General features: G+C 32.0%; 3 protein-coding genes across 3 annotated transcripts in view; 2 read left to right on the top strand and 1 right to left on the bottom strand.

Annotated features, from left to right (window-relative positions):
* LOC108910181 overlaps positions 1–8600 on the top strand; it is a 12542-nt gene extending 3942 nt beyond the window's left edge. Inside the window, exons 2-6 of the mRNA XM_018714722.1 lie at positions 5232–5371; positions 7472–7632; positions 7986–8124; positions 8183–8326; positions 8423–8600. Of these exons, the coding sequence (XP_018570238.1) occupies positions 5232–5371; positions 7472–7632; positions 7986–8124; positions 8183–8326; positions 8423–8600 (762 nt within the window). The remainder of the gene's footprint in view (positions 1–5231; positions 5372–7471; positions 7633–7985; positions 8125–8182; positions 8327–8422) is intronic.
* A 3816-nt stretch (positions 8601–12416) lies between these two features.
* On the bottom strand, positions 12417–14758 carry LOC108910187 (ruvB-like 2). Its single transcript, XM_018714727.2, has 10 exons — positions 14580–14758; positions 14290–14403; positions 14117–14231; positions 13852–14008; positions 13592–13794; positions 13346–13534; positions 13180–13292; positions 12913–13127; positions 12617–12864; positions 12417–12561 (listed from the first exon to the last, which is right to left on the bottom strand). Exons 1-10 carry the CDS (start codon positions 14583–14585, stop codon positions 12524–12526), a joined length of 1398 nt encoding a protein of 465 aa, XP_018570243.1. The 5' UTR covers positions 14586–14758; the 3' UTR covers positions 12417–12523.
* A 1288-nt stretch (positions 14759–16046) lies between these two features.
* Positions 16047–22478, top strand: LOC108910191 (protein takeout-like). The gene is made up of 5 exons (XM_018714732.1): positions 16047–16158; positions 16293–16385; positions 16489–16642; positions 19332–19468; positions 22108–22478. Exons 1-5 carry the CDS (start codon positions 16098–16100, stop codon positions 22407–22409), a joined length of 747 nt encoding a protein of 248 aa, XP_018570248.1. The 5' UTR covers positions 16047–16097; the 3' UTR covers positions 22410–22478.
* Positions 22479–27206: the final 4728 nt, after the last annotated feature.

Raw genomic sequence — 27206 nt, 5'->3', positions numbered from 1 at the left:
CAACCTTAAAAATGATGCAACATCTTTTGGCACTTTTGAAATTTTATGTATGCCCATTACAACACGATGACAATGGCCATTTTGATATTTAATAAAAAATCTATCAAAAGTTATGTCTTTTGGCCGAAGAGTAGCATATTTTCTGTATAAATTTAAATAAAACTCTCCAATTATGGTAAATGAACGATGTTTTTTAGTTTTTGTATTGGGAATATTTACTAATATTATATTTCCCAAATCTTTTACATCATTAACTTTTACTTGAATGAGTTCATCGCATCTACAAGCTCCTGTGACTCCAAATATTAGTGCAACCTAAAAAATATAGAATTATTAATTTTGTAACAATAAAAAAAGTTGGAAAATGCAAGGAAATTCTAAAACATGACGTAATTTTAAGACATCTATATTTATGAGTTTTTACAACATTCTTCCAATGAGCTATCTTTATTTCCGAAAATTGTTTATTATTCTCGTAATGGATACTATAAAATAACTTGAAGTTTACAAATTATAACAAAATTTTGTATTACAAATATAAAAAGGTTAAATATGTATCTACCTATAATTTAAAAAGTACATACCTTGGTTGCTAAATATTTATCATCAGGTGCTTTATTCAGGAATTCGTCAAATTCTTTTTTAGACAAAACTTTCGACTTTTTTGGTTTATAATTTTCACCTTGTCGTTTCAAAAATGTAATTAATTTTGAATATTTCTCAATATTTACATTGTGTTCTATGTTTAATTTAGATTTTACCATTGAATATTGCGCCCATAAAGTTGAACTTTTCAGTGTTCTGGATAATCTTGTAAAATATGCTATCATCACATTTTCTGAATAAATATGTGCATTATTTTCTTTTGCCCAATTTATGAATTTATCATAAGCATTTTCATAAATTTTTCTCGACTTTGTTGGTATAAGTGTTGCCACTGATGTATTTGCAATTTCCAGTAATTCTGGTGGTGTGCACTGCATTTCTTCAGACATTTTAAAAACGACCCGACGCGACATCAAATTTCAACTGACACTTAATGAAACGTCAAAGCTTCTTGAATCTTTAATTCGTTGCTAGGATACTTACCTACACATTGTTACATTTTTTTACTAGTTAAAAAATGATAAATATTTGTACTAGTTAAACAATAGGCTGCTTCTAAAGGAGGTGTTGCACTATATAATATAAATATTATTATACGCTTGAAGAAAAAGTTAATTAGAGTTTAAAATATTACTGAGAATGTATGCGTTGTTTTTGAGACATCCATCAATAAGTTTTGACATAAGCCTACTTTTAGAAAAGTCACTTATTTTCTTCACCGTAATATTGTAAGAGTTCAATTAAAAGCCTTTTTTCTCGAAAACCGTCCACATTAGAAAGTTCTAACAAGAGTACATTCTTTTTAGAAAACATAATTGTACATTAGAAATTGGGGCCCGAATGGTAAAAAACCTAACCTTAACAAAATTAGAACCTAAAATGTAATAGGAATGTAGCGTAACTAGCGCAATCTATGAAATATCCAAAAAATAATTAGACCAGCGTATTTGGTGTTCTTAAAACCTCGGAATACCAAATTTCAAAAAATATTTCGCACCGTTTGGAAATTTTCGTAAAAATTCTATTTAAAAAAATTTATTTTGTGGCTCTGTATCTCGAAAACAAGAGGAGATAGACATATAGTTCATAAGACAAAAAACTCTTATTTTTTGTCGTACTATCGCCCCCTGAATTTACGGGAGGTCTTTCTGAAACACCCTGTATAATAATTATAATGTTCAATTTGAACACATAAGTGGAATTTGGGTTATATTTTTAATATGAAGGAATTGTTTTTTTTTAATTTTTGGAAAAGTAATTAGATTTCTATATTTTTACCATGTTTTTAAAGTAATTAAACACTGAGGTTTATAATACCTCATAATAGATATTACCCAAAACCTCGCCCAAAACATATCAACAAAACTGTTCTAATAAATTAATAATTACTGTTTATGTTAATATATTTATGAATGCTCACATTTCTTAAGATGCTCTGGAATTCGGTGTAGACTGTAGGCATCTTATTACGCATTGTTTATTTTCTGCTACGACAAAGTACGAAGAAAGGTTCGGCGGAATATTATTTTTTACTTATTAAAATTAATGACCGCCGAAGATCGATGTAAGAAGACATTTAACAACTGTGTCAAGTTCATTGCCGGCTCTACTTCTTTCCAATCTTACAAGGTTAATTCGTTATACATATAACGCCATAATCTTATGCTTGATACTTTCACGAATTCGACTAAAGAGCGAACGTAAAAAAATTCAATTAGGTGCATGTAATAAAACAATCTCAATTGCGTAGGTATGAAAATAAAAATATTCCGTCGTGTTATAAAATTTGGTGACATAGTTTACTTTGGAATATCACGACTTGATCGACGGAAACGATTCATTTCGTCCATCATCCTTTCGCGTGTGCAATCATTGCAGGACTGTACGGAATTATGCATTTGTTTCATAATTTATGGCGAGAATGATCTTTTTCCATCATCATCTAATTGTTGATATGGTAGAATCGATTTTTAATAGTTTATTCACAAGGCCGTGTACAACGATCTATCTATCTATCGGCATTAAAAAATATTTATTCGAGAGGTTTTGCAACAAAACACTCTACTCCCCTATTGGTGTCAGATATTTTACCATTTCTGTCTAGTAGTTCACCTTCGACGTTTCGGAGGGATTAGAAATTTTCTAGTGATGAAATAAACAGGTGTTACAGAAATTATGTCCTATTAAAACTAGATGCGAAAGCACAAGAATTGTTTTAAGTGAGACAAAATCTCAGGTTCGGCTTTTGATATAATTGTATGAAATTGTAACAAAGGAAACTGTTGATACTGATGTTAGTCATATAACGCTTATAATAATTAGCTATCTCTCAACAAAATAAATGTAATTACATAGTAGCTAATCCGGATATTAAAATTTTCAATCAGAAACTTAAGATGCGCATCGTTGGTATTAACCTTAAGTCAAGGAAGATGAAAAACTCGAAAATTTACGTAACCTCAGTAACACAGCTTCTTTTTAAATAAAATAAACATCAACATTGGTATCAGTATCTAAATATATTCGTTTAGAACCATTAACAGCACTGCAACAAATCAGTAAAGTCGTACACTTTCAGGTTTAGTTTATAAATAGAGAACTGTAACTTTGAGCAGTCGGCCATATTGAAAAGAAGTAGATTCTTCTCTGCTCTATTGGTGTATGGCTGCGCGTTTTCGGGTTAAAATAGCTACCTTTACAATGCCTATATCTATTTTCTATAATATGGTGCAGAAAATACAGGGTGTTCCAATTGAATTTATTTATATAAGGAATTTTCGAAACGCTTACATCTGTTAAAATTTTTATTAAATGTCGATTATCCCGAAAACGGTTAGATTTAGGAACTGGGAACATTTTTGACTTATTTTTAAGTTATCTTGTCGATAATGCGATAATATACATGCTGTTACAAATTTGCTTCTCACTATAGGGATCTCGGAAACGGTAAGAGATACGAAGTAGCTTAAAGCAAAGTTGCATAATCAGGGGACTAACATTATGCCTCTAAGAAATCAAGGCTAACATGATTAGTTTTCGAAATATTTGAAAAATCCGTTTTCGTTTCATTTCGGCCTTGTTTGAGGTGAAATTGAAAAAAGAAGAACACTTTCTCATTGCAACTTTTTGCTCGCAATCGAATGGCATAATCAATTTTTATATTTTAACGTTTCGTCTCTCTATTACCACCATCAAATTCATTTTTTTTAATACGACCCTGAAAATTTTACTACATTTTTATAGTCTTTATGACCCCCAATACTGTACTGCCTCAATCCGAACCAGATTCTGACGTTTTGTCTCGAAAAATTAATCTTCAATGTACATATTCGTTCTAAATTTATCTAAATTAGATGTCTATGTTCATTGAATTATTGAACACTCTTAAGTGTCGTTAGACCACCTGAGTACAGTATTGGGGTTCATGAAGACTTGCACAAAATGTAATAGAATTTCCAAGGTCGTATTTAAAAAAATGAAGTTGATGGTGGCCCTGAAGAGACGAAACGTTACATACAGTGTGTTTGGTAAGTCGATGCATTCCTTGCAGGAAGTTATAGTAGAAGTGATTTGGGATATACGTATTTCCTTAATATACTATATTCCGAAAGCGCTACAGGATGTTAAAGTTTTAATAAAAAAATGCAATTTTATAAATATTGCGAAAACCGCTCAGAATATTTTAATGAAATTTTTAAAGCTTTAATAGTTGACAACAATGCATGTTTTACGATAAATATATTGTTTTCAGTTTCACCAGTGGCGTGCGCACAAGTACGTCTATGGATATTTTTAAAGAAAAAAATGATACGCCACTGATTTTTCTTAAAATAAAAATTATTTTTGAATTCCTTTTTCAATATAGAAGAGAAAAGGTATCTTGTCTGTTTTTCTTACGACGCACCGTTTTCGAGTAAAAAAATGCATCGACTTACCAAACATCTTGTATAAAAATTGATTATGCCATTCGATTGAGGGCCCATGTTTTTGAAATTCAAATCGAAGTAGTAGAGGACAACCTGTATAATTGTGTATTATGCACCATTGAACTTTAATTTGTAAAAAAGTTAAACACTGAGGATGAGTTAACAGGCAAATATTCTAACATAATAATTATAGCTGAAGGCTCAGGCTTGTTTACATTGACTCTAATGACTTTTTTTTACATTATGTAGTTGTGAAATAATACTTGTTGTATGTGTACTTCAAAATGTCTCATGTTTAATAATCCCGTAAGTTCTGTCTTCGACGCTTTTAAGTCTCCCTGACATAAAATCAAAACCATAAAATCATAAGGTAAAAATATAAATTGCATTGCAATTTTTTCAAGTCAAACATCTGCAGATGTGTTTCATCGTTTATCTGTCCCAGGTTTATTTTATGGTTCTTGCTGTATTATCATACCCGTAATTTATTTTACCCTTTTGTAACAACAAATCTCTAATCTTAATGATTCTTTACACATTTACTTTTAAGTTTAATGTTCATCATTGTCCCATAAGTACACACCCATCAGCTTTCATTCAGTTATTGTCTACATCATCATCATTACCACGTCTATTAAGTGTAATTATTTCTAATATAGTATGTGTACTCGAGTAATACATCTTTCGCCTCTTTTCTAGTCAGCAGCAATAATCACAGTGTGCCAAATATTATTTTCGTATGAAGCCCTAGGAAGCACCGTTTTCATAGCCGACTTTGGCATGTCGAAAATGATTGAACTTAGCACCAAACCGCCATACTGTGTCGTCCAACTCGATAGGTATAAAAAAAAAAATAAAGCTCCTATTTTATCCGTATATTTAGGTATTTTGAATTTCCGTCACGTATAGGTCATTCCAGATATATAAGAACTATTATGTGATTCTCAAAAGACACTAATGCAGAAATATAGAACTTTCAATTATATAAAATACTTTGTCCAACAGTTGTAGGCGTGTTACAGTTGGTTTTTATTGACTAAAATCAATTTTCAATCGCTAGTGACCAAGTTTACTTAGTCACTAAGTAGTGAAATAAAATAAAAATTATGAATTAAATAAAGAAAACAGAGTTGAACATTTAGCAAAAGTTGTATGTATTGTAAAATTAAAAATCCATCATCACGAAAATCAGAATTTTTTTTATTTATCAACAACTATCTGTGATGACAACCAAGACTTATCTATCTGGCTTTTTTAATATATCTCTTCAAGCTTGTTCTCTTTAAAAAACTGCAACTGTTGGACAAAACGTCATATATCACACGTGAGAGCGAAATGCCACTGTAATCACGTGAGAACATCTCACTTGCTTACAATGGTTACTTCAGTCACTTGTTAGTGATATAGTAACGAGCGTTCAAATAAAAACGTGGTCGAAGTTGACTCTGACACATTGGACTTAGGGAGTAGCTTATAACGACCAACTTAACCTCATTTCTCAACGAGCTGTATAGCAGCTGTCAGTTTCAATAACGTTAATGACTATATAACTTTATTTTAAAGAATAATCGTGATAACAATAACAAACAATTAAAGGAGCTGCGGAAAGTGTCCCCCTCCTTGTTCCAATCACTTTTCACACCTGTTCCTCAAAGAATTAAAGACATTTTCTAAGATGCTCGGGGTATTGTTAATTTCACGAATCTTGTCTATAAGTCGAGCCTGCAGATGGTTTAAATCAGGAATAGGCAGTTCATAAATAGTGTTTTTAAGGTAAGGCCACAAAAAGAAATTACACGGCGTAATATCACATGACCTCGGTGGAAATTCATGTTCAGCATTGAGACTTATTAGTCGATTTTGGAAAACTTCCCTCAACATATTCATCGTCTCGCCTGCCGTATGTGCCTTTGCGCCATCTCGTTGAAAGTAAAAGTTTGTAATTTCGTTTTCTTCCAGCTGGTTAACAAAAGGAGCGATAATTTCTTCTCTATACCTTTGCGCAGTAAGAGTACCATTAAAAAAAATAGGTCCATAAATCCTCCTTCGATTGAGAGCACACCAAACTCCAATTTTTTGAGCGTGTAGAGGGCCCTCGACAAAAAAGTTATCTGGTTTTTCAGAAGACCACATTCTCATATTCTGTGAGTTTACGTAACCACTTAAATGAAACCAGGCTTCATCAGAAAAAAAGGTGATATTATGAAGTTCACCGTAGTTGTTTAAAAACCATTCACAAAATACAGCCCGTCGCGGAAAATCAACTTCATGAAGTTCTTGCTGACAAGTTAAACGATAGAACAAACGCAAATCTTTTTTTAACACTGTGTGGCAGGTACCGACTGATACCTCCACCATTTGTGATAAAACACGTACAGAAGTTCTTGGCGCATTTTCCATTATTTGTTGGACATTTTCTTTTAATTCTTCAGTCTGCTTTTTAGGTCGGCCGCTTCCTTCTTTTCTTGTTACACTGCCCGTTTCACGAAAAACATTAACACAACGCTGAACTGCACTTTGAAAAATTTTGTACTCAACAACGCCGGGAAATTGATTTTGAAATTCTATGAAACATTCCTCAATAGAATACTTCCATATTCCATCAATCTTGCGTCCATTTCTAAAGTAGGACTCTGTGATAAACACTTTTTGTTCTTGAGAAAACACCATTTTAAACGCTTTTTAAAACGAAAATATTCAAATTGATAGCGGCGAACGTTTAAGTTCATTTGCTATACGCTACGCCCTACGTCCAAATTTTCAGAACCAACTTGACCACGTTTTTATTTGAACGCTCGTTATAACACCTTTACATCTGCATTTAATAAATTATTAATTCATTATTTCTCCTATACTCCTGAAACATACTATACATTGAATTGACCTAAGTAGGCAACATTTGTATTTGCTGTGGGTTAAGTGTGTTGCATACATTTCAGGGGTAAAATAAGAGATATGCTCCTAACGTCTGATCCACGACGAGTGAGGCAAATGTCCGATGATTCTATTGCTAAACTGGAAAAAGTATGTAAAAATAACCAGGTCCAGTCTCCTCACCAGGGAGGTTTCATATACCCTGGTACGAAATGGTGCGGACCAGGTAGGCAGAAGTTTTTATTAACAAGCAAGTAAGCAACCAGCAATACATTGTTATAGATTTTATTACACAGTTTGTCTAAATATGAATTAATGCACAAATAACAAACTTTCCCCCATTTTAACACAGATTTTCTATAAAATGAACTTAGTTTGAAACTCATATTACTTTTTGGTGTAAAGAAATTTGTAATTTACGTTACCCCTTGTTCAAAAACGGCAATTTCTTTAAAACAAAAAGTAATTTGAGATTCAAATTAACAAACTGTGTAATAAAATCTATAAAAATGTATTTCTGGTTGCCTATTTGCTATAGCTCTTTTAGAATTCATGTTGAAAAATTGATGATATTTCTAGGCAACATCGCAAATAACTATTCCGACTTGGGTTACCACGTAAAGGAAGATATGTGTTGTAGAGAGCACGATAATTGTCCGAAATCTCTGTCTAATGGGAAATGCATCCAAAGGATATGCAATAATTCTCCATTTACTAGGTTTGCACCCTAAAATTGCAGAAATCCAAACTAAGTTAATGTTCCTTTATTATTTTAGATCTCACTGCGACTGCGATGCAGCTTTTCGGAGATGTCTGCAAAATGTCAACACCGAAACTGCTAATACTATCGGTGCCATATTTTTCAATGTGGTGCAAGTTATTTGCTTTAAGGAGAGAACACCCTGTACACAGTGGCAGAGGTACCGATTCTTTTTCAATTTAAATCCCACCGTTTGTAGATAATACTTTTTGTGTTTGTTCTAGTTTAGTTTTCATTTATTTTTATTTTTTTTTAGTACTTTCGAAGGAAATAATTCGATATCGTCTGTATATTCCGAGAGTTTTGAAGAGCAATGCGACTATCGGTTCACAAAGTCACAGCGGTATATTGCCAGTGAAGTTCGAAGTTTTAACTTGATGAATAAAAAGGAATTTTTCATTAATATTCTTCTGAGGAAGTTTCGTTTGCTGTGATAATATTTGTTAATTATTTTTATTTATTATTTTATTAGTTTTAATAAAATTATTTTGTTATTTTTTGTTTTTATTTATTTTCTTTTGTTTCCTATTTAATATGGATGGAATTAATGAATTTTTATACACATATTTCATCATGACATTATGAATTACAGTTATGATGATTTTTTTTTAGGAATGGTTATACCAAGGCAGAAGGGGATGCGCTTTGCTCTAAAATACACTTTAGACCGTCGGAAAAGTACATTCCGCTGATGCCACTTAACACTAACTAAGAACGACATATCAATTTTTGGAAAAAAAAATAACTGTCCTTGTTAACATTTGTGCCATTTCCAGTGACAACGATTAGTAGACATTCCTAGGAATATGACTGTTTCTTTAGAAAAAAATGGCAATAAACCACAACTTGATGTAGTTACTTAGTACTAGGAGGTAAAAAATAATATGTGGAACAAGATCATATCACAGAAACATATAAAAATATATAGGGTAATTCGTATTTAGAATTAAAAAGGTCCTAATAGTTGCTCACCCGCAAAGTGTCAGTTGATTGAAACGTCTGTAATAGTTTCGTGTAAGATCGTCGACTACAACGAATATATAGGTGTTTTTTTAACCTGAAAATTTCAAATAAGTATCTCGAGAAGCACTGTACGAAAAAAAATGTCTGTAAAGAATTAAAATTAGTCTTAAAACAAATTTTATTCTAAAAAAACTTGTCAAGAAACAATCAGCTTTCAAATGAATGTATTTTTTTTAAATTTTGTTTTAAAGATAAATTTAAAAATAATTTTTATAAAAATATGTTTAAAAAAACGATATAAAAGAATATTCCTAAAAAATAAAGTAAAAATTTAAGATTTCAGTTATTTCGCCTTTTCAAGGGGTGGGGGAGAGGGACTATAATTTTAGCAATAAAGTATATTTGCCCCGTAGAATGATTAAATTTTGATTATTGATATATTTTTCGTAAAGTACTTATTTCTCGAGATATGTATTTCAAAGTTTCAGGTTAAAAAAAACACCCGTTATTTTGAGGTGTTTTAGCTGATTTAGATTTATCGTAACAATGTGATAATATGCATTAGGTTTTTAGACTATTTTACGTATGTACATACATACCAGCCATTACAAAATAGATACATGGAAAAGTAAATGAGTTGTTTGAATTTGTAGCCATTTGAATCATATTTGCCTAAGAAGCTTAATTATTTAACAGAGAAAAACGTCTACGGGTTATTTATTTACGTCATAGTTTTAGTGTTGCTTTGTTTATTCAGACATTTTACCACCTGTGGAAAAATTTAACCAAACAACCTTGCACCAAAAAGAATCAGTTAACAACTGTTTTTGCCTGACTAAAAGCTTCATATTGAAAAGAGCAGACAAACAAAAAATACGCATGTTTTTTGAAAATGGATCTATTTTTGTTTTGGAAATATAAGTGTAGTATTTTAACAGTTTAAATTTTGTTGCTTTAGCATATTCGGCTAGTCAAAAAAAGTTCTGGCCTCTATTGCTCCTTTTGTTGTAAGGGTTTAATTAATCTATATATTTTTTTAATGAATGATAAAATCCCTGAATAAACTGAAAAAACTCATAAATTCTCTAGTCAAAATAATTTAATGATATACTGAATACAACTAATTTTATAATCAAACTTATCAATGTGATATATTATGAAAGACATGATTTTGCTGACCAAGAAGTAAAACAATCATTTTTAAAAGTTATTTAATGATTTAAGTTGTGAATACAACAAATTTTACAGTCAAACTCATCAAAACAAAATACGAAAAATACGAAGAGTACCTACATTCCAATATTTTGATTGCTTTCAGATACAGTATTTTCATTTTATTATTGAAGAAAAAAAATAGACAATAATTTTACTAAGTAATTTAACGATTTCAGTTTTAAATTCAATAAATTTTACAACATCAAGACCAAATAAAAATATATAAAGTATATTCCACTGTTTGGATTTCTTGAGGTGCAGCTAGTTTTTCATTTTATCCCCCAAGAAATATTAGGAAGAATCATCTTACAAAACAATTTATTAATTTTGTGAATACGTGGAACTTTACAATCAAATTTATCAAAGTGAAATATACAAAAAAAATGTAAACATAATACATTCCAATGTTTCGGTTTCGTTTATAAATACAGTGTTTTCTATTTTGCTTCCCAAGAAGTAAGAGAATAAGTCATTTTATGAAGTAATTTATTGACTTATTATGAATATAATAAATTTTACAGTAAAATTTATCAAAAAGAAATAAAAATACGTAAATGGCATATATATTACAGTATATATCAATTTATTTAAAATATACAGGGTGTTTTTCATATCACTGCAGAAGAATCAATAAAAATATTCATTTTACAAAGTAATTTAATCACTTAGGTTGTGAATACAATAAATTTTACAATCAAGTTTATCGCAGCAATATAAATATAATATAAAAAAACAGAAACAAATTATTTCCCAATATTTTAGTCTCTTCTTTTTATGAAGTAAATGAAAGAATCATTTTACTATGTAATTTAAGGACAAACTAGGAATACAATAAATATTACATATCAATGCACAAATATAAAGATACATAAATGGGGTATATTCCAGTATTCTGATTTTTTGAAATGCAGCGTGTTGATTTTGCTGCCCAAGAAATAATAAAAAAAAATTACACTAAGTTTAAGTAATTTATTGATTAAGTTGTGAATACAGAAAATTTTACATCAAACTTATCGAAGTGAATTATAAAAAAACCCAACAGAACCCATTCCAATATTTAAGTTTGTTTTAAAGATACAGGGTGCATAAGTAAAGGTGAGGATTATTTACGAAGTAATTGAATGATTTTAAATTGTGAATACAACAAATTTTAGTTAAACATTATGCGAAATAAAAATAAATACGTAAATGAAATATATTCTTCCCAGTATTTTGATTTCTTTAAGAGATACAGGGTGTTTTAAATTTTTCCTGCTCAAAAAATAAAAGAGAACTATTTTACAAACAAATTTAATGGCTTTAATCGTGAATACATCAAATTTTACAGTCAAACTTATTAAACCAAAATATAAAAAAATATATTCCAATATTTTGATTTATTTAAAAAGTATTTCTCTTTTCCTGATCAAAAAACAAAGAAACAAATAAATTTAATAACTTAAATTGTGAATACAACAAATTTTACATCAAATTTATCGAAGTGAATTATAAAAAGACCAACAGAACCCATTCCAATATTTCAGTTTGTTTTAAAGATACAGGGTGTTTTTCAATTTGGTTCTGGAGAAGTAAAGGTGCGGATTATTTACGAAGTAATTTATTGATTTTAAATTGTGAATACAACAAATTTTAGTTAAACATTAAGTGAAATAAAAAAATAAATAAATTAAATATATTCTTCCCAGTATTTTGATTTATTTAAAAGATATAGGGTGTTTTAAATTTTTCCTGCTCAAAAAATAAAAGAGAAAACTATTTTACAAAGAAATTTAATGGCTTTAATCGTGAATACATCAAATTTTACAGTCGAACTTATTAAACCAAAATATAAAAAAATACATTCCAATACTTTGATTTATTTAAAAAATACGGTATTTCTCGTTTTCCCGATCAAGAAACAAAGGAACGAACTATTTCACAAAGAAATTTAATAACTTAAATTGTGAATACAACAAATTTTACAATTAAACTTATTGATACATGAACGGCATACAGTCCAACACCTCGATTTCTTCAAGAGGTACACAGTGTTTATTCTGCTGTTCAAAAAATAAAGGAAATAGTCTTTTTATAAAGTAATTTATTGACTTAAACTGAGAATACAACAAATTTTACAATCAAACTTATCAAAGCGAGACTTAAAAAAATATATAAACAGAACACATTTCAACGATCGTCATCAGTTGGTCTCCATCTCCATTTCATCCTTATCGTCCACTAAAAGGTATGAAAAAATTAAAACACTGAGAAACAAAAAAAAAGGTTCACTCACATTCGTTGAACATAAACTCCTGCTGGTACTCCCTAAGGAACTGGACGGATCTGCCTTCGTCAAAGAACAACTGGTACGCCCTCTTGATATCCTCCACGTCCACCTCGTGCGCTTTCCGCTTCCTCGCTATCAAACTAGAAGTCATGATGAGCTGCATCCCGTAACGCAGCGACGTCTCCTTGGAGATCCTCGTCAGGACGGTCAGGGCGTTGTCCGACATCTGACAGTCCTCTTCCTCGCAACGTATGCTACGAAAATTCACGATACAACATTTTTTTTTTAGTCGCGTAAGTTACCTCAAGATTTCCCTCAACTCTTTCTCCTCGTAGGGCTGCGTGGGAACGATGATGGTCCTGTCGAGGAGATCCAGGGGTATACCGTGCGGAGATTTGTAGGTGGTGCCCCGGATCTTAGTGATGCCGCGGTTCGTCGCCATTATCACTATGGGGGACATTTCGTTTTCCAACGCTCGGTTCAGGAACGAAAAGCATTCGATGTCCAGCATGTGCACCTGAAAAGTGATTTTTAGCCTCGGGAATTATTTTTTTCGCTGGTAAAAGTACCTCGTCGATGAATAACACCCCCGGGATAATCTCAGCCTTCCCCTCCTCCCTCCATTCCGCTACCTTGCCGTTTATTTGTTCCCGCACTTCAGGTTTTATTTCACCCGTATCGCCTAGAAATTGAAATAACCGTCAAAGGTACCAAGCAATATTTGTATCCACTTACCTGAAAATAAAGCTAAAAATCCATGTGTGCGACTATTGATTACGTCGATTTCATGCAGAGTCACTGTGTGTACGACCTCTTTTCGTTTCTGTAACTCTCCTTCGGGACACTGAACGAACCTTGTTTGTTGGCCCGTAGCATCGTAGTCTCTGGCCCTGGCAAAAGACCTGCCCAACCGAGTTATTTTACCTAAAAATCAAATATTTATAACAAATTGCGGAGTTTTATTACTCGATATTCAATTACCTGTAGCCTTATCGATTGTGATCACATCCCCACTCTGCACCTTTTCTTTCAGAATGCTGTCGATCATTTTCCCACCCAAATCGTAAACGGTCTCCATGTCGGTGGTTTTGAGTATAAGCTTGCCGACTTTGGCTCCGACCCCAGTGGCGGGCCTTTCAATTTGCACCTCTACAACTTCGCCTTCTATGATCTCGCTCTCCTCTCTAAAAACCATATTTTTACAAAAAACCGTTACGGCAAACTGAAATTTTGACATTTACTTGATCCGAACACCAATGCTTTTCCTTATAGCCTGCGTCAGGGCTTCGGTTTTGCTCATTTCTAGAGAGTATATTTCTGAACCGGCCATGCTGGTGAAAGGAGTGTCGTATCCTAACGCTGCGGCCAAAGCTGTGGCGAGAGCAGTCTTTCCCGTACCTGTTTCAAAAGTCACTTTACATATCTACTCCAACAGATGGCGATGGTAGATAAGTTTGATCAATAACACCAAATCAATACTTAACAATTATACACGATAAAATTTACCTGGTTGTCCTGCCAATAATACCGCTCGTCCGGCAATTCTACCGTCACGTACCATTTGCAAAACGATGCCCACAGCCCTACGAGCCGCGACTTGCCCGACCATTCCTTGCGAAACCTATTGCATACATATATTTAAGGATCTTTAAACGTTTGAATACACATCAGTTACTTACATGTCTTGCTTCTAAACTTTCATCTAAACCTAACCCTCTTATGTGGGAGTGTGCCCCGATCCTTTCGACTCTTGTCGTCTCGCGGACTTCGGCAATTTTTGCGGCCGCAGCAGACTAAAAAAGAAAATACACTTTACGGAACGTATTAAATTTTAATACACCGCTAAAAATTTTGAGGTTAGGATTTCGGAAGCTCTATAAAATGTAATTGCGGCTAACATACGTTTTTGATGAATTAAAAATAATCACAGAGAAGCTTTATATTTTACAAAGATTTTAAAAATACTTACCGCCATTGTATTATTTTGAATATTCCTTTTAATTCGCAATTAGTATCAAAAATGCTTCGCTTTTACTGACAGTTAGTGGTGGGCAAGATCCGCATCATACGTATAAATCATACGGATCTCTAGTGGGAATCGATTCATGCGGATCCCGATGCAAAAATAATTTCGTATGTTTCGCATCACCGCATCAATGGGAGTTGAGACTGAAGTGAAGTGAAGTGAATCGGTATCAACTGATTTTCGTATCCGATACAGGAATGAGAAAGTGGGAGGCGCACGCATACTGGGAATCAGTTCATACGTATACCGAAATAAGAATAATTTCGTATATTCGCATCACCGCATCAATGCGAATTGGGAACGAATCGGTCTCAACTGATTCTCGTGTCCGATACAGGTCGATGAGATACGATGCATTAGAAACAGTTTAGTGCATAGGAAACTAAATATTGAAATGATTTATATGAAATTGTGTAGTCTGAAACAAACTTATAATGTAAAAAGTAATTGTCAGAGTTCTGCTAAAAAATGAATTTATAGATGTTTGCAAAAAATTTGCAAATCTTGCCGTGTGGTATATTGACAGGTAATTACCTCCCCTTAAATTAATTTATAAATTAATAAATAAAACACAAAAGCAATTTGTGCTTTGACTGCTGCTACTGTGTAAAAAGAAACTGAAAAAGTAATGCGATAGTTCTTTCTTATATTGGAATTTAATTAGAAAATATACGCGACAGAGTGTGATACGATTCAATATATGAAACGGGAATGAGTGAGGAAGTACAAATTGTACTTGTACATCCGCACTGAATACGATTCCCTGATGCGGATCTTTTGATGCGGATCTTTATGTTGATACATTTCGCATCATGCGGATCATTAAAAAGATCCGTATTGCCCATCTCTACTGACAGTTTTCAAACAAACAAATTGTTGACAACGCAAAAACATGAAAGTTCCCATGTTATTCTACTTCTTCTTCTTAAATTGCATACTGATACTGTTAAACCTGTATCAGCAAGACGACGACACCTTTTTTTGTGTTCTAAAATTCTATTATTTAGTCAAATGTATGACACACTTTTATGAATTTGTTTGGAATTTATTGCTTTTAATTACTGCACTTATGTGTTGCATTGTTTTACACGCAACTAATTGCTTCTAATTAGTATTTAAACATGCGACCTTCAGGCTGATTCAATTTACGTGTTCAATATATGTAACCTGTTCGATTTTCGTCTATTATATAATTACGAAAAATAAAATGTGCGTAGAAAAAAACTTTGCGTAAGCTATATAATTAATTCCAGGTGCGGAATAACAAGGAAAAAAGTATAATCAACTGGATTAGGAGAAGTGCTATGGTTGTACGCACTTTATTTTATTTATATTTTTTGACTACATACGTTCCTGGATTTTCATGCAAATTATCACATTATATACCTACATTGTATAAATATGTGTACACGCATAATAACTTTCATCAGTGTTTATTAAAGTCTTCTTTCGAACATAACAATGCTGGCACTGATTTTTGCTGTTTTCTTTCTCGTTTCGGTAGAAGGGTCGTCGCATCTTCGTAAGTTTGAAAAATATGCAATTCCTTTCAATAATTCATTAATTATCCTGCCATTGTATTGTTGCCAAAATAAAATTGGCATTATTTTAAACGACAAATATTTCTTGTTTAGTTCTAGCAAGTTTTTTTTTCAGCTCCTGACATGAAATTGTGCCATAGATCAGATCCAAATTTTTTTCAGTGCCTTGGTAAGGCTTCAAAATTCGGCCTTAGGTCCCTTGCTAACGGTGCGTAAGCGTATCTCCTTATAGTAACCTTATTTTTGTGCAATCTGAAGTATTGATCGTTATTTTTTTAAAAGACCCCGCAATTTTATTACCTACATTTCAGGAAGTAAATACTACGGCATACCTCCAATAGACCCGTTATTCGTAGAAGAGATAATTGTAAAAGGAGAACCATCCGAAACAGTGTCTTTACAAACGAAATACAATAATGTTTATTTGCATGGAATGTCCATTTCTAATGCTGAACAGAAATTTGTGTAAGTCATACCTAACAAATATAAAATATAATTAACAAATTATTTTTAATTGGTTTTTATGGAGTGTTACTAAAATACTTGATCATATTTGAATGGAAGATGTTCAAAACTAGTAAAAACACTACTGTTTACATAAGTTGCGAAAGTTTTCGTTCTTGAAAACGACCGAGAATAATTACGTGTTGTGCCATTTGTCAAGAAAATCACAGGTGATATGTAACTCTGACGTACAGTGACGGATCCCTGTTTAAAAATACTAACTAGTTTTAAGAGTGAATTAAAATTAAATTATGTATATGTATAGTAATTTTAATCCAATTTTTTGCGATATAATAATTAATTTCAGCAAGTTGAATAAGTACTATTATAAAGTATGTGGCACTTGAGCATTTTAATGTGTTTAATAAGAACACATTAAGAGGGCTCTACAGCAAATAGGCAACCAGCAATACATTTTTATAGATTTTATTACACAGTTTGTCTAAATATGAATTTAATGCACAAATAACAGATTTTTCCTCCATTCTAACGCAGATTCCACACCAAAAAGTTATTTGAGTTTCAACATTGACAAATGTCAGTTTTCCCGTATGAGTTCGTGCTCCTTGTCTAGTCTCCTTGGTTATTTGTGTCAACTTAAACTGAATAAAAATCTGAAAATATATAAATTAAATTCTATGAAAACATGATTCGAAGTCCTAGAATTGTACCAGAAAGTGATCCAGATACAGACAATGAACTCGTAATAAAAAATTGTAAGTGCAATTCGTGTGGTTGTCTATTATTGCCCGCTTGAGTGGATGAGCAAACTTATCGCACTTATTGCACAATATACTATTGTCAGAAATTATGTAACGAGCGTTCAAATAAAAACGTGGTCAAGTTGGTTCTGAAAATTTGGACGTAGGGCGTAGCGTATAGCAAATGAACTTAAACGTCATCTGTCAAAGCGCTATATCACCGCTATCAATTTGAATATTTTCGTTTTAAAAAGCGTTTAAAATGGTGTTTTCTCAAGAACAAAAAGTGTTTATCATAGAGTCCTACTTTAGAAATGGACGCAAGATTGATGGAATATGGAAGTATTCTATTGAGGCATGTTTCATAGAATTTCAAAATCAATTTCCCGGCGTTGTTGAGTACAAAATTTTTCAAACTGCAGTTCAGCGTTGTGTTAATGTTTTTCGTGAAACGGGCAGTATAACAAGAAAAGAAGGAAGCGGCCGACCTAAAAAGCGGACTGAAGAATTAAAAGAAAATGTCCAACAAATAATGGAAAATGCGCCAAGAACTTCTGTACTTGTTTTATCACAAATGGTGGGAATATCAGTCGGTACCTGCCACACAGTGTTAAAAAAAGATTTGCGTTTGTTCTCCTATCGTTTAACTTGTCAGCAAGAACTTCATGAAGTTGATTTTCCGCGACGGGCTGTATTTTGTGAATGGTTTTTAAACAACTACGGTGAACTTCATAATATCACCTTTTTTTCTGATGAAGCCTGGTTTCATTTAAGTGGTTACGTAAACTCACAGATTATGAGAATGTGGTCTTCTGAAAAACCAGGTAACTTTTTTGTCGAGGGCCTTCTACACGCTCAAAAAATTGGAGTTTGGCGTGCTCTCAATCGAAGGAGGATTTATGGAACTATTTTTTTTAATGGTACTCTTACTGCGCAAAGGTATAGAGAAGAAATTATCGCTCCTTTTGTTAACCAGCTGGAAGAAAACGAAATTACAAACTTTTACTTTCAACAAGATGGCGCAAGGGCACATACGGCAGGCGAGACGATGAATATGTTGAGGGAAGTTTTCCAAAATCGACTAATAAGTTTCAATGCTGAACATGAATTTCCACCGAGGTCATGTGATATTACGCCGTGTGATTTCTTTTTGTGGCCTTACCTTAAAAACACTATTTTTGAACTGCCTATTCCTGATTTAAACCATCTGCTGGCTCGACTTATAGACAAGATTCGTGAAATTAACAATACCCCGAGCATCTTAGAAAATGTTTTTAATTCTTTGAGGAACAGGTGTGAAAAGTGCTTGGAACAAGGAGGGGGACAGTTTCAGCAGCTGCTTTAATTTATTGTTATAACAAGGAGGGGGACACTTTCCGCAGCTCCTTTAATTGTTTGTTATTGTTATCATGATTATTCTTTAAAATAAAGTTATATAGTCATTAACGTTATTGAAACTGACAGCTGCTATACAGCTCGTTGAGAAATGAGGTTAAGTTGGTCGCTATAAGCTACTCCCTACGTCCAATGTGTCAGAGCCAACTTCGACCACGTTTTTATTTGAACGCTCGTTAGTTTACACAGCAAGTAAAGCGTAATTTGAATAGCGGCCGTAGAAAAAATTATTTTCTATTGTAGTTTCGCTCTCTGTCACTCCGTTTCTCCGTTAATTTCATACAATTTGTCTAGAAAGACAACTTTGATATGCAGCTTAAAAAACGAATTGTAACGCGATTATTTGATAAAAAAAAATTGTCATTCCGAAGAGTTGGCAGCATTGTGCATCACATGTTGTCGTGAATGATGAGCGAGTGAAGATTGTGAAAATTCATTACAAGTATGAAGAGTGTGTACCTGAGACTGTGCGTAAATTACGTGGAATTTTCGTTTGACCAAAGATTTTAGTTATAAATTACTCCCTCTATTTATAAAATAACGACCTTTTCCAGGTTAGATCTGGGTGAAAAGTGCGGATGGGTGATAGAAGCATTAACCCCTCTTATTAGGATGGAGGCTGACTATGAACTAACGGGGAAGCTGTTGCTCTTTCAGTTAAACGGACATGGAAGATGCAACATAACTTTGTGTATGTTTACTCACTGATCTACATTATTTAAAATAGGTGCGACACTGAGATATATAGGGTGTTCTGAGAGTCCGTCAGGAAACTCCGGGAGGTGATTCTACGGATTAAAATAGTAACAGTATGTACAGCATGTCAAATTTCAATTTTTTTATTTTTCTATTGAAATAACTTATTTAATTCAAGTTATATTAGTCTCTCATTTGACACACCCACTAATAGACTAGTAAATGAAATTTGTAATACATGCAAATCAAAAGGTAATTCGTTTCAGATTGAAACTTGGTTTAATCGTTAGGTTAGGCAAAAAGAAATAATATTTTCCAAAAAGTATCGGTTTAAAACAACAAGATTATTGTTTAAACAATGATTATAATGTAAAAATTACCAAAAATTGAGTTTTTTAGCTGTATTAAAAAGCGCTTCCCAACAGGAGTTTTTGCTTTTGTTTATACTTATAGGTTTTCAAAAAACGCTTCATTATGAGCTGCTAAATTAAAATCCATTAACAATTTGTTTAATAATTGCAAAAAAACAACGAAATTTGAATTTGTTATAAATAGAAGAAAAGAGCATAAATCGTCTCTAAACTGCAGTAAAAGTTGTATTTTACTACGCTTAAGAAACCCTGAAAATTTGGTAAAAAAATATTTATTTGTTTACGAGTTTTTGCATTTGTTTATTAGAAATAACATTTTTTCAATTGCAAAAACGCGGTTGTTAGCGTTATAATAAAGGCCCTTATGAGGGCTCATTTGTTTCATCATGACTTTTGACTTATATTTTCAAGATATGCAATTGGAAATTGTAATTTCATAGGCTAACCTCCTCAAAACGGTGTATAAACAAATAGTGTAATTTGTTTATAAGGTTTTTCGTTAATAACTTTGCGAAGAATGAATATTTTTTAAAGCCGCTTTGATATTCGTAATCCTGGGAATTTTTCTCGAATTAAAAAAAAATTGTTCTAGGATCATTTTTAGCCGAGAAGCGTTTTTTTTTAATTCATAACTTGTTTATTTATAAACATTAAGATTTGAAATTTTGGAAATAAATCAATCAACCCTTAAACTTTATAATAACGGTTAAAGATATCGAAAAATTGCATTTTATAGTAAGTTTTAATCCTTTAAAAAACGTACTCGAATACATTTTTACACCTGGAATGTGGTGGGGGAAATAAGACAGAAACGTTTCGAGACATCAAATTTTAACTGCCCGAAAATTTCGCGATATCCGGTAATTTTGGACCAATTTTAACGTTTTTTTTTTAATCTGGGGTAGCGCATGAAAATAATAACAACTGCGCGGTTCATTTTGCTATAATAAATTATTAATTCGTTATAAACTATTAATTTTGTAAAAAAAAATTTTTTCGCATTTTTTCGAGAAATAATTATTCACAATGGTACCAATAAACAATTTTCTTAAAAAAACATATTTTTATGTAAAAAAAACTTGTGTCGAATAAAACAGAACTGTAACTTTTCGCAAACTTTTTGAAGACAGGCGTGTTTTGCGACAGTTGGAGTTTTGTTTTTCGGGTAACGCTCGAAAGCGGTCACATCAAAAGGTTTGGAGCCTACCAAGCTAAAATATTTTCAAGGTCATCGTACTTCCGGTTATACCGGAAGTTGATACTAACTTTCTTATTTTGAATGGTACCCGCTGTATATTATTGCAAAAAAAATAGGGGATTCCATTTTAAAATTTCGAGCTTTCCACATATTCTGAACTTCATATTCGATACATTATTTTTGACCACCATGTATAAAAACTGGAAAATTTTCATGTCAAATTCGATAAAGTAGGTCTTCCTCTACAAAATGTTCAATTTGCACAAAAAAATAAACCGGGAAAACTAAATTTTGCTGACAGTCTGCATCTGTCAATTTTTGTATAAAAAAATATCTCGGAAACGGTCAATCCTAAGTATGGAGTGTGCTATATGTTTTCAACTTAAAAATGGATGATGTTTCCAAAAATGCAATAATATACAGGGGGTTCCATTTTAAAATAAGAAAGTTAGTATCGACTTCCGGTGTAACCGGAAGTACGATGACCTTGAAAATATTTTAACTTGGTGGGCCCCACGGTTCGTATCACACCACCACAATTTCAAAAAAATCCTTAGAGCGGTTTCCCAATATCCGTCGATGGAGTTCGAGGTGGGACACTCTGTAGACACTTACTTTTTTTCCAAGGACTTCAGCCATAACTAAGAATAAAAAAATCTTCTCTCCTTCCTCGCGACAACCAGTGGGAAAGGACCGAAAACAAAAACAAAACTCGAACAAAATGTAGCCCGCTGATGGAAACAAGAGTTTTAGGTTTGTTTCAGTTTTGTTTTTGTTTTTCAGGTTCTAGAAAACACAAACAGGACATAAACTCAACTGTCCGTTTCGTGGAAAACCGCCATCACTAGAACGATTAGTCGGTGTTTGGACTTGTTTTGCGAATCACTGATTTGTATATTTTTCCACGACGTTTTTCTGTTTGCTTTTTATATTAGCATTCTTGATTATCATGATCAATTTATGGGAAAACTCGCTGCATTGGGTTCATTTAGTTCATTTTTTTTCATTTATGCTTAATCGTCTTATATTGAATTAATAGCTGTAGAAACTGGACCTATTTTTCAGATAACCTGTGGAACCTCCACACCATGACCTGCGAAAAGTATACCGCCGAGGGCAAAACTTACTTGAAGATAACGAATTACACCATACACTTACGTCCCGAGAAATTACATTTCGATTTGACAAATATCTTTCCGGCCAACGAACAAATCGCCGCCGAAATCCTGAAAACGATGAATGAAAACTCCTTGATCATATTCAACGACATCAAAGGTGGATTCGAGCAGATCTTCTCCGAGATACACTGGGCCATGGCTAATAAGCTGTTCAGCAAGGAACCCATCAATGAAATATTCTTAGATTAACCGTAGGATCTGTAGTTGTCTTCGTGTACAGGTGTTAGGTTGTGTCATTAAAATATTTTAATTTCTTAAGGTGCGTTTACATTAAAATATCAGCTATAAAGCCTAATTTACACCTCTTCGACAGAGATTGTTACTTGTCGTAGTTTGCCCGTTGTTTTAGGTTTCGCTTCATTCTATTCTTCTATTTACTGAGTGTTCTATTTTGTGGTTTATTTTTACTTCGTTGAAAATTCTATTCCGTCAATGTTTTCAATTTTCTGTGTAACTTTTAAATGCAGGTACTCTCAGTGTCAATGACCTAGATTAATTGAACTATATGCAAAATAAATAGGGACGCAATTAAGAAAGTTAAAACAGGTAATATTTAAAAGTTATTCTACGAATTCGTAAATATGCCCATTGTTATTTTTTCGTCGAGCTACCCCAGTTTAAAATAAAATATGTTTCTACGATGAATAGAAGCCGAGATATTGCAAAATTTACAGCGCGCATCAATTTGAACTTTGGAATTAACGCGCGCGCAACCACTTGGACGAGCTTCCCCCACCGCCACGCCGCCGGCCGCCGGACAGTTTACTTAGCGAGTACCTTCTCTTTAAAGGGCTCGTGAGTCGTTAATTTTCCACATTTTTCAATGCAATTCACGGGAAATTGTAGTTTACGTCGTAAACTGTATTTTGCGAAAAATTCTAGTCTTAATATTTATAAACAATTGCGCTACGATTAAAAAAAATTCTTATCTTGGCTCCTGTTGGTCGTAGAGGGTACTTTTTTTTAACTATTTTTTTGCCAGCTGTCCATTGCATCTATTTTCGGTGAGATAGTATAAATAGCAACGATGTTATTCAAATTGTCTGTAAGCGAAAAACGCACGGTTTTTTAATGCACAATTTGAGAATGTTAATGTCAAAAAAACGGTGATATTTTTTTAATAGGTCGCTTAATTACGTCTTTAAGATTACAATGACGCTTTCAGAATCATGTTTCGTTGAAAATTAATGCCTGTACAGAGGCTTAAAGTTCATAACTTGTGGAGCCTCCGTTATAAACAAATAGAATTGTGCGAAAACTATTGCACCTACAGTGCCCACTTTTGGCACACCTTTGAAGCATGACAAAACCCTCAACTTGTCATAAGTTTTATAATATTTTAACAATAAATGCGATAGTTATAAACAAATTAAAAAATGGGAACTTTTCTTGTTTTTTTGCAATAACTTTTTTGTTTATTAACCGATTTTAATTTAACAAGTCTCATTTTGTAGATGATTTTACTCCCTATAAGCTGACTGTGAGACACTTTTCGCTAAAATTGATGGTTTTCCCTGCAAAGTAAAAAAACTGTTTTCCTCACTTATTTGTTTAAATAGAAAAGTTAGCTAATAAAAGTTTTTGACTCACGAGATGAGAGATGTCTTGTATTATGTTCCTTTAGACTAGACAATTTTACAATAATCTCGCGGATAGGACTTTTTCGAGTAAAAATTTAATTTGCTTGGTCTAAAAGAGAAAGGCAAATGAAATTGGTAAAATTGATTTTAAAGAAATAAATTATAAGTTGAAAAAGTGTGACCAATATGGGTACAATAGATGATTGAAAATAAGAAAGAGAAGACAAAATAAATAAAAATGAGTAAATAATCAATTAAACATTTTCGTAAAAAATTAATTTCAAACAAAATTTAAAGAAATGTAATGTAATAAAGTACATATATTCGAAATTTAAAATGTGATTGTTAATAAAAATTTGGATTACTAGAATTAGAAAGTGATTTAAAAAAAAATAGTTGAACATGAAAAGAAAAAGAGTGAGATAACTAAGAAAGAAAAAAAAAATAAATTGGGGAGCTGACAGCTAAAGTTTTGAAAATAAAATTTTTAATTTAAATGGAAGATTTTAAAGAAACAAATGTATTCAATAAAGAAAAACAATTTATAAGAAGGAGTAGAAGAAAACATTCTCAATGACTAAATTAATTGAAGATTACAGACAATAGAAACTTGAGTAAGTCCAATAACAAAACAAAGTTAACTGTTATAGAGTATTATCCAGTATCGAGTCAACACAGATCTAATCCAAGTCACCGACAGGGAATAGTAATATAAAAATATCAGCAAGGAGATAAACAACAAGGAGTTATATGACAGATGACAAGTCAGGAACAGAAGTTGTGGTAACAGGTACAGGAAAGAAATAGAGGAGATAAAGGACCAAGAAGAAAAGAAATTAGTGTATTAGACAGTGGTAAAGAGGTATAAACCCCTAATATAATACCGACTTGTGTTTTTAATATTTAAATCCAAATCTTGAATATTGTTACTTAGTTTAAGTTAGAGTAGAGGAAGCGGCGTAGGTTTAATTTAAGAATACTTCTATTGATAGAAACTTGAAAAATTTTGGATAAATAGTAAAATAATAAGTATTAGCCAATCACATAATTTTTATTTTAATTTGAAATATATTGGATCGGAGTAATTAAATTAATTAGAAATTATTTTTACGAGAAAGAGAAACTGTGGTTAGTTAAAATCTCAGAGGAATAAGTAAACATAGAGGACACATTAAGGATTTGTTGACGCAACCGGAACGTTTTTGTTTACAAACTGTAATATTAGCGCGGTTGACATATTTCATAATAGTCATTCCTAATCAAATGTTAAGCGAAAGAGTTTTAGTAATTAAATGGTGATAATCTTAATGTTATTTACCATAGACATTTTGCATTTTAATTGAGATGCAATTATAATATTGTTGTCATCGTTATTTTGAATTTATATGCTCTAAGAAATCGGCAGAATAAGTTCTTTTTTTACGGGCTGGCAACAATGTTGGTTAGTTGTATGTTTACATAGAGCTGCAGAGGTGCATATTTATTTCGTGTTGATAAGCGATATTTTGGAGAATCTGTGCGTTGGCCTGCTATTTTACTGTATTATAGACAATTCTAGAGTAAGAGACAATGGTTAAAAGTAGAGAAACGTGTTCGTTTTTCAAATCGTATGGAGACGTCAACCTAACCTATCATAGGTAAGTGTTTTAAAATGTTTTCTGACCATTGGCGTAGAATAGCGAAATTCCACTAAAACAAATGTGATATTAATATGTGATGTTTTTGTAGGTTTCCATCGAATGTAGAAAAATTGAAAATATGCTGTGATGCACTAGGACGTGTTTGAAAAAATTTGAGATATTCTGAGATTTCAGAAAACAAAAAAGCTAATGTAGCTCTTGATAGCACAGCTATTTTACATTGTTCAAGTGTCTTACCAAAAGTTGAGATTAATACTACGATGCATGAGTTACACAACAATAATTTGTATTGCACAAAAGCGAGTACATGGAACTTAACATTGTATTGCCAAGATGTAATAGCATATGCTGCCGGTTTTGTAGCTAGACAGTTAAAAAAAATTGTAATCTGCAGTTCCTGCTTGGAGATTATTGAAAGTGATGAGATAATTTCAAAATTGTAAATAAGAAAAACATATGGATGCTTAACTAAAGCTTCTCACTTTGTTATCGAAGTTTGTAAACATGCAGAGAAATATTTTTGGAGTTACTTACATTTCTTTAATGTAAAGGGCAAAAAGTTAACTTTAATTTCACAACCAATTAAACCAATAAGAATATTACTAGAGTAGTAGATTTTTTTGATCTTTTATAAATATAATAAATAAGCACTATTATATAATATTTCAAGTATAAGTTTAAAAAATTGCAGAAAAATTATATATTTTAGTTAATGTAAATAATTTTAGAAATAAAATGTTTGAAATATCTGTAATTTTTAAAGGAAACTACTTTCTAAAAATCAATATTGTGTACTGTCAAACCTAGTCGAATGTGTAGGTATACGTATACTAATAATTTTTTTATTAAATGATTAATAACTATGATTTTCAACTCAGATGTGCCTAATACATAAAATAGTATCATATACAAATTAATAAATTGAAAATTAATCATAATAATGCAAAATATTTTGTTCCTTCAATTGAAATAAATATATCAACTTGTTTAAAGAATAGTACCCAAGTTTTATTTAATTTATATTCGATACCTCTGTACGTATTTGGGCACGCCACTGAAGTGTATTGTTTACTGCACCTCTAGCAGCTATTTTTGTTTTTCCTACTCACTCTATTATCTATCTGTTGCTATTGACTACAAATGAATGTTATTTAGTGCTTAGGACCTCTCTATGTTTACTTATTCCTCTGAGGTTAAAATTCAAATATAAATTTTTTGTCTTTTTTTTCTCAAGATTAAGTATCTAAATTCATTAATCAGTATAACATTTTAAAATCGAAATACTAATATTCTCAGATCCTTACCCTGAGGTAAGACTACTTGTATTAGATAAAAATTTGCTTGAATCTTAAATTATTTTTTTTTATACAAACAAAGACTTTCTCTATAAACATAAACAAAATTTGAATTAAATTACAACTATATGTTCAGTGAGCTGACGCCCAGAAAACAAAGAAGAAGAAGCGAAGCGGAATAAGTAAATTCAGGTAAGAAAATTACCATCTCACAAGAATTTATAACAATACATAGACACATTGTATATAGAAGAGTTTATATGGTTATAGCCTATTTTTTGTCAGGAGAAAACGATGCTCTTGCGAGAAAGTTAGAACCAGAAGTTTTAAGCTCCGTGGAAGAGTACAAAATAATTTGAGTGGAATATATATTTTTTACGTAACCTCTCACCTCTCTTTCACAGTCTATAACTCCGTTGTTTTTCAACGAATCTTGACGATTTTTTTTAACTTAAAGCTCTCTTCATAAGC

Source organism: Anoplophora glabripennis, unplaced genomic scaffold (genome assembly GCF_000390285.2).
Source record: "Anoplophora glabripennis isolate ALB-LARVAE unplaced genomic scaffold, Agla_2.0 scaffold322, whole genome shotgun sequence".
Lineage (NCBI taxonomy): Eukaryota > Metazoa > Arthropoda > Insecta > Coleoptera > Cerambycidae > Anoplophora > Anoplophora glabripennis.
Note: the sequence above shows the minus strand (reverse complement) of the source record. Positions and strands in the feature narration are given on the sequence as shown.

What these genes read in the sequence shown, in the direction of transcription:
- LOC108910191 (XM_018714732.1), top strand. Translation starts at nt 16,098, where the DNA reads ATGCTGGCACTGATTTTTGCTGTTTTCTTTCTCGTTTCGGTAGAAGGG. An exon ending in AGAAGGGTCGTCGCATCTTC is followed by an intron (nt 16,159 to 16,292) that starts GTAAGTTTGAAA and finishes TTTTTTTTTCAG; the next exon opens with CTCCTGACATGAAATTGTGC. An exon ending in CCTTAGGTCCCTTGCTAACG is followed by an intron (nt 16,386 to 16,488) that starts GTGCGTAAGCGT and finishes CCTACATTTCAG; the next exon opens with GAAGTAAATACTACGGCATA.
- LOC108910187 (XM_018714727.2), bottom strand. An exon ending in CACAATCGATAAGGCTACAG is followed by an intron (nt 13,535 to 13,591) that starts GTAATTGAATAT and finishes TTTGATTTTTAG; the next exon opens with GTAAAATAACTCGGTTGGGC. An exon ending in GGGTGTTATTCATCGACGAG is followed by an intron (nt 13,128 to 13,179) that starts GTACTTTTACCA and finishes ATCACTTTTCAG; the next exon opens with GTGCACATGCTGGACATCGA.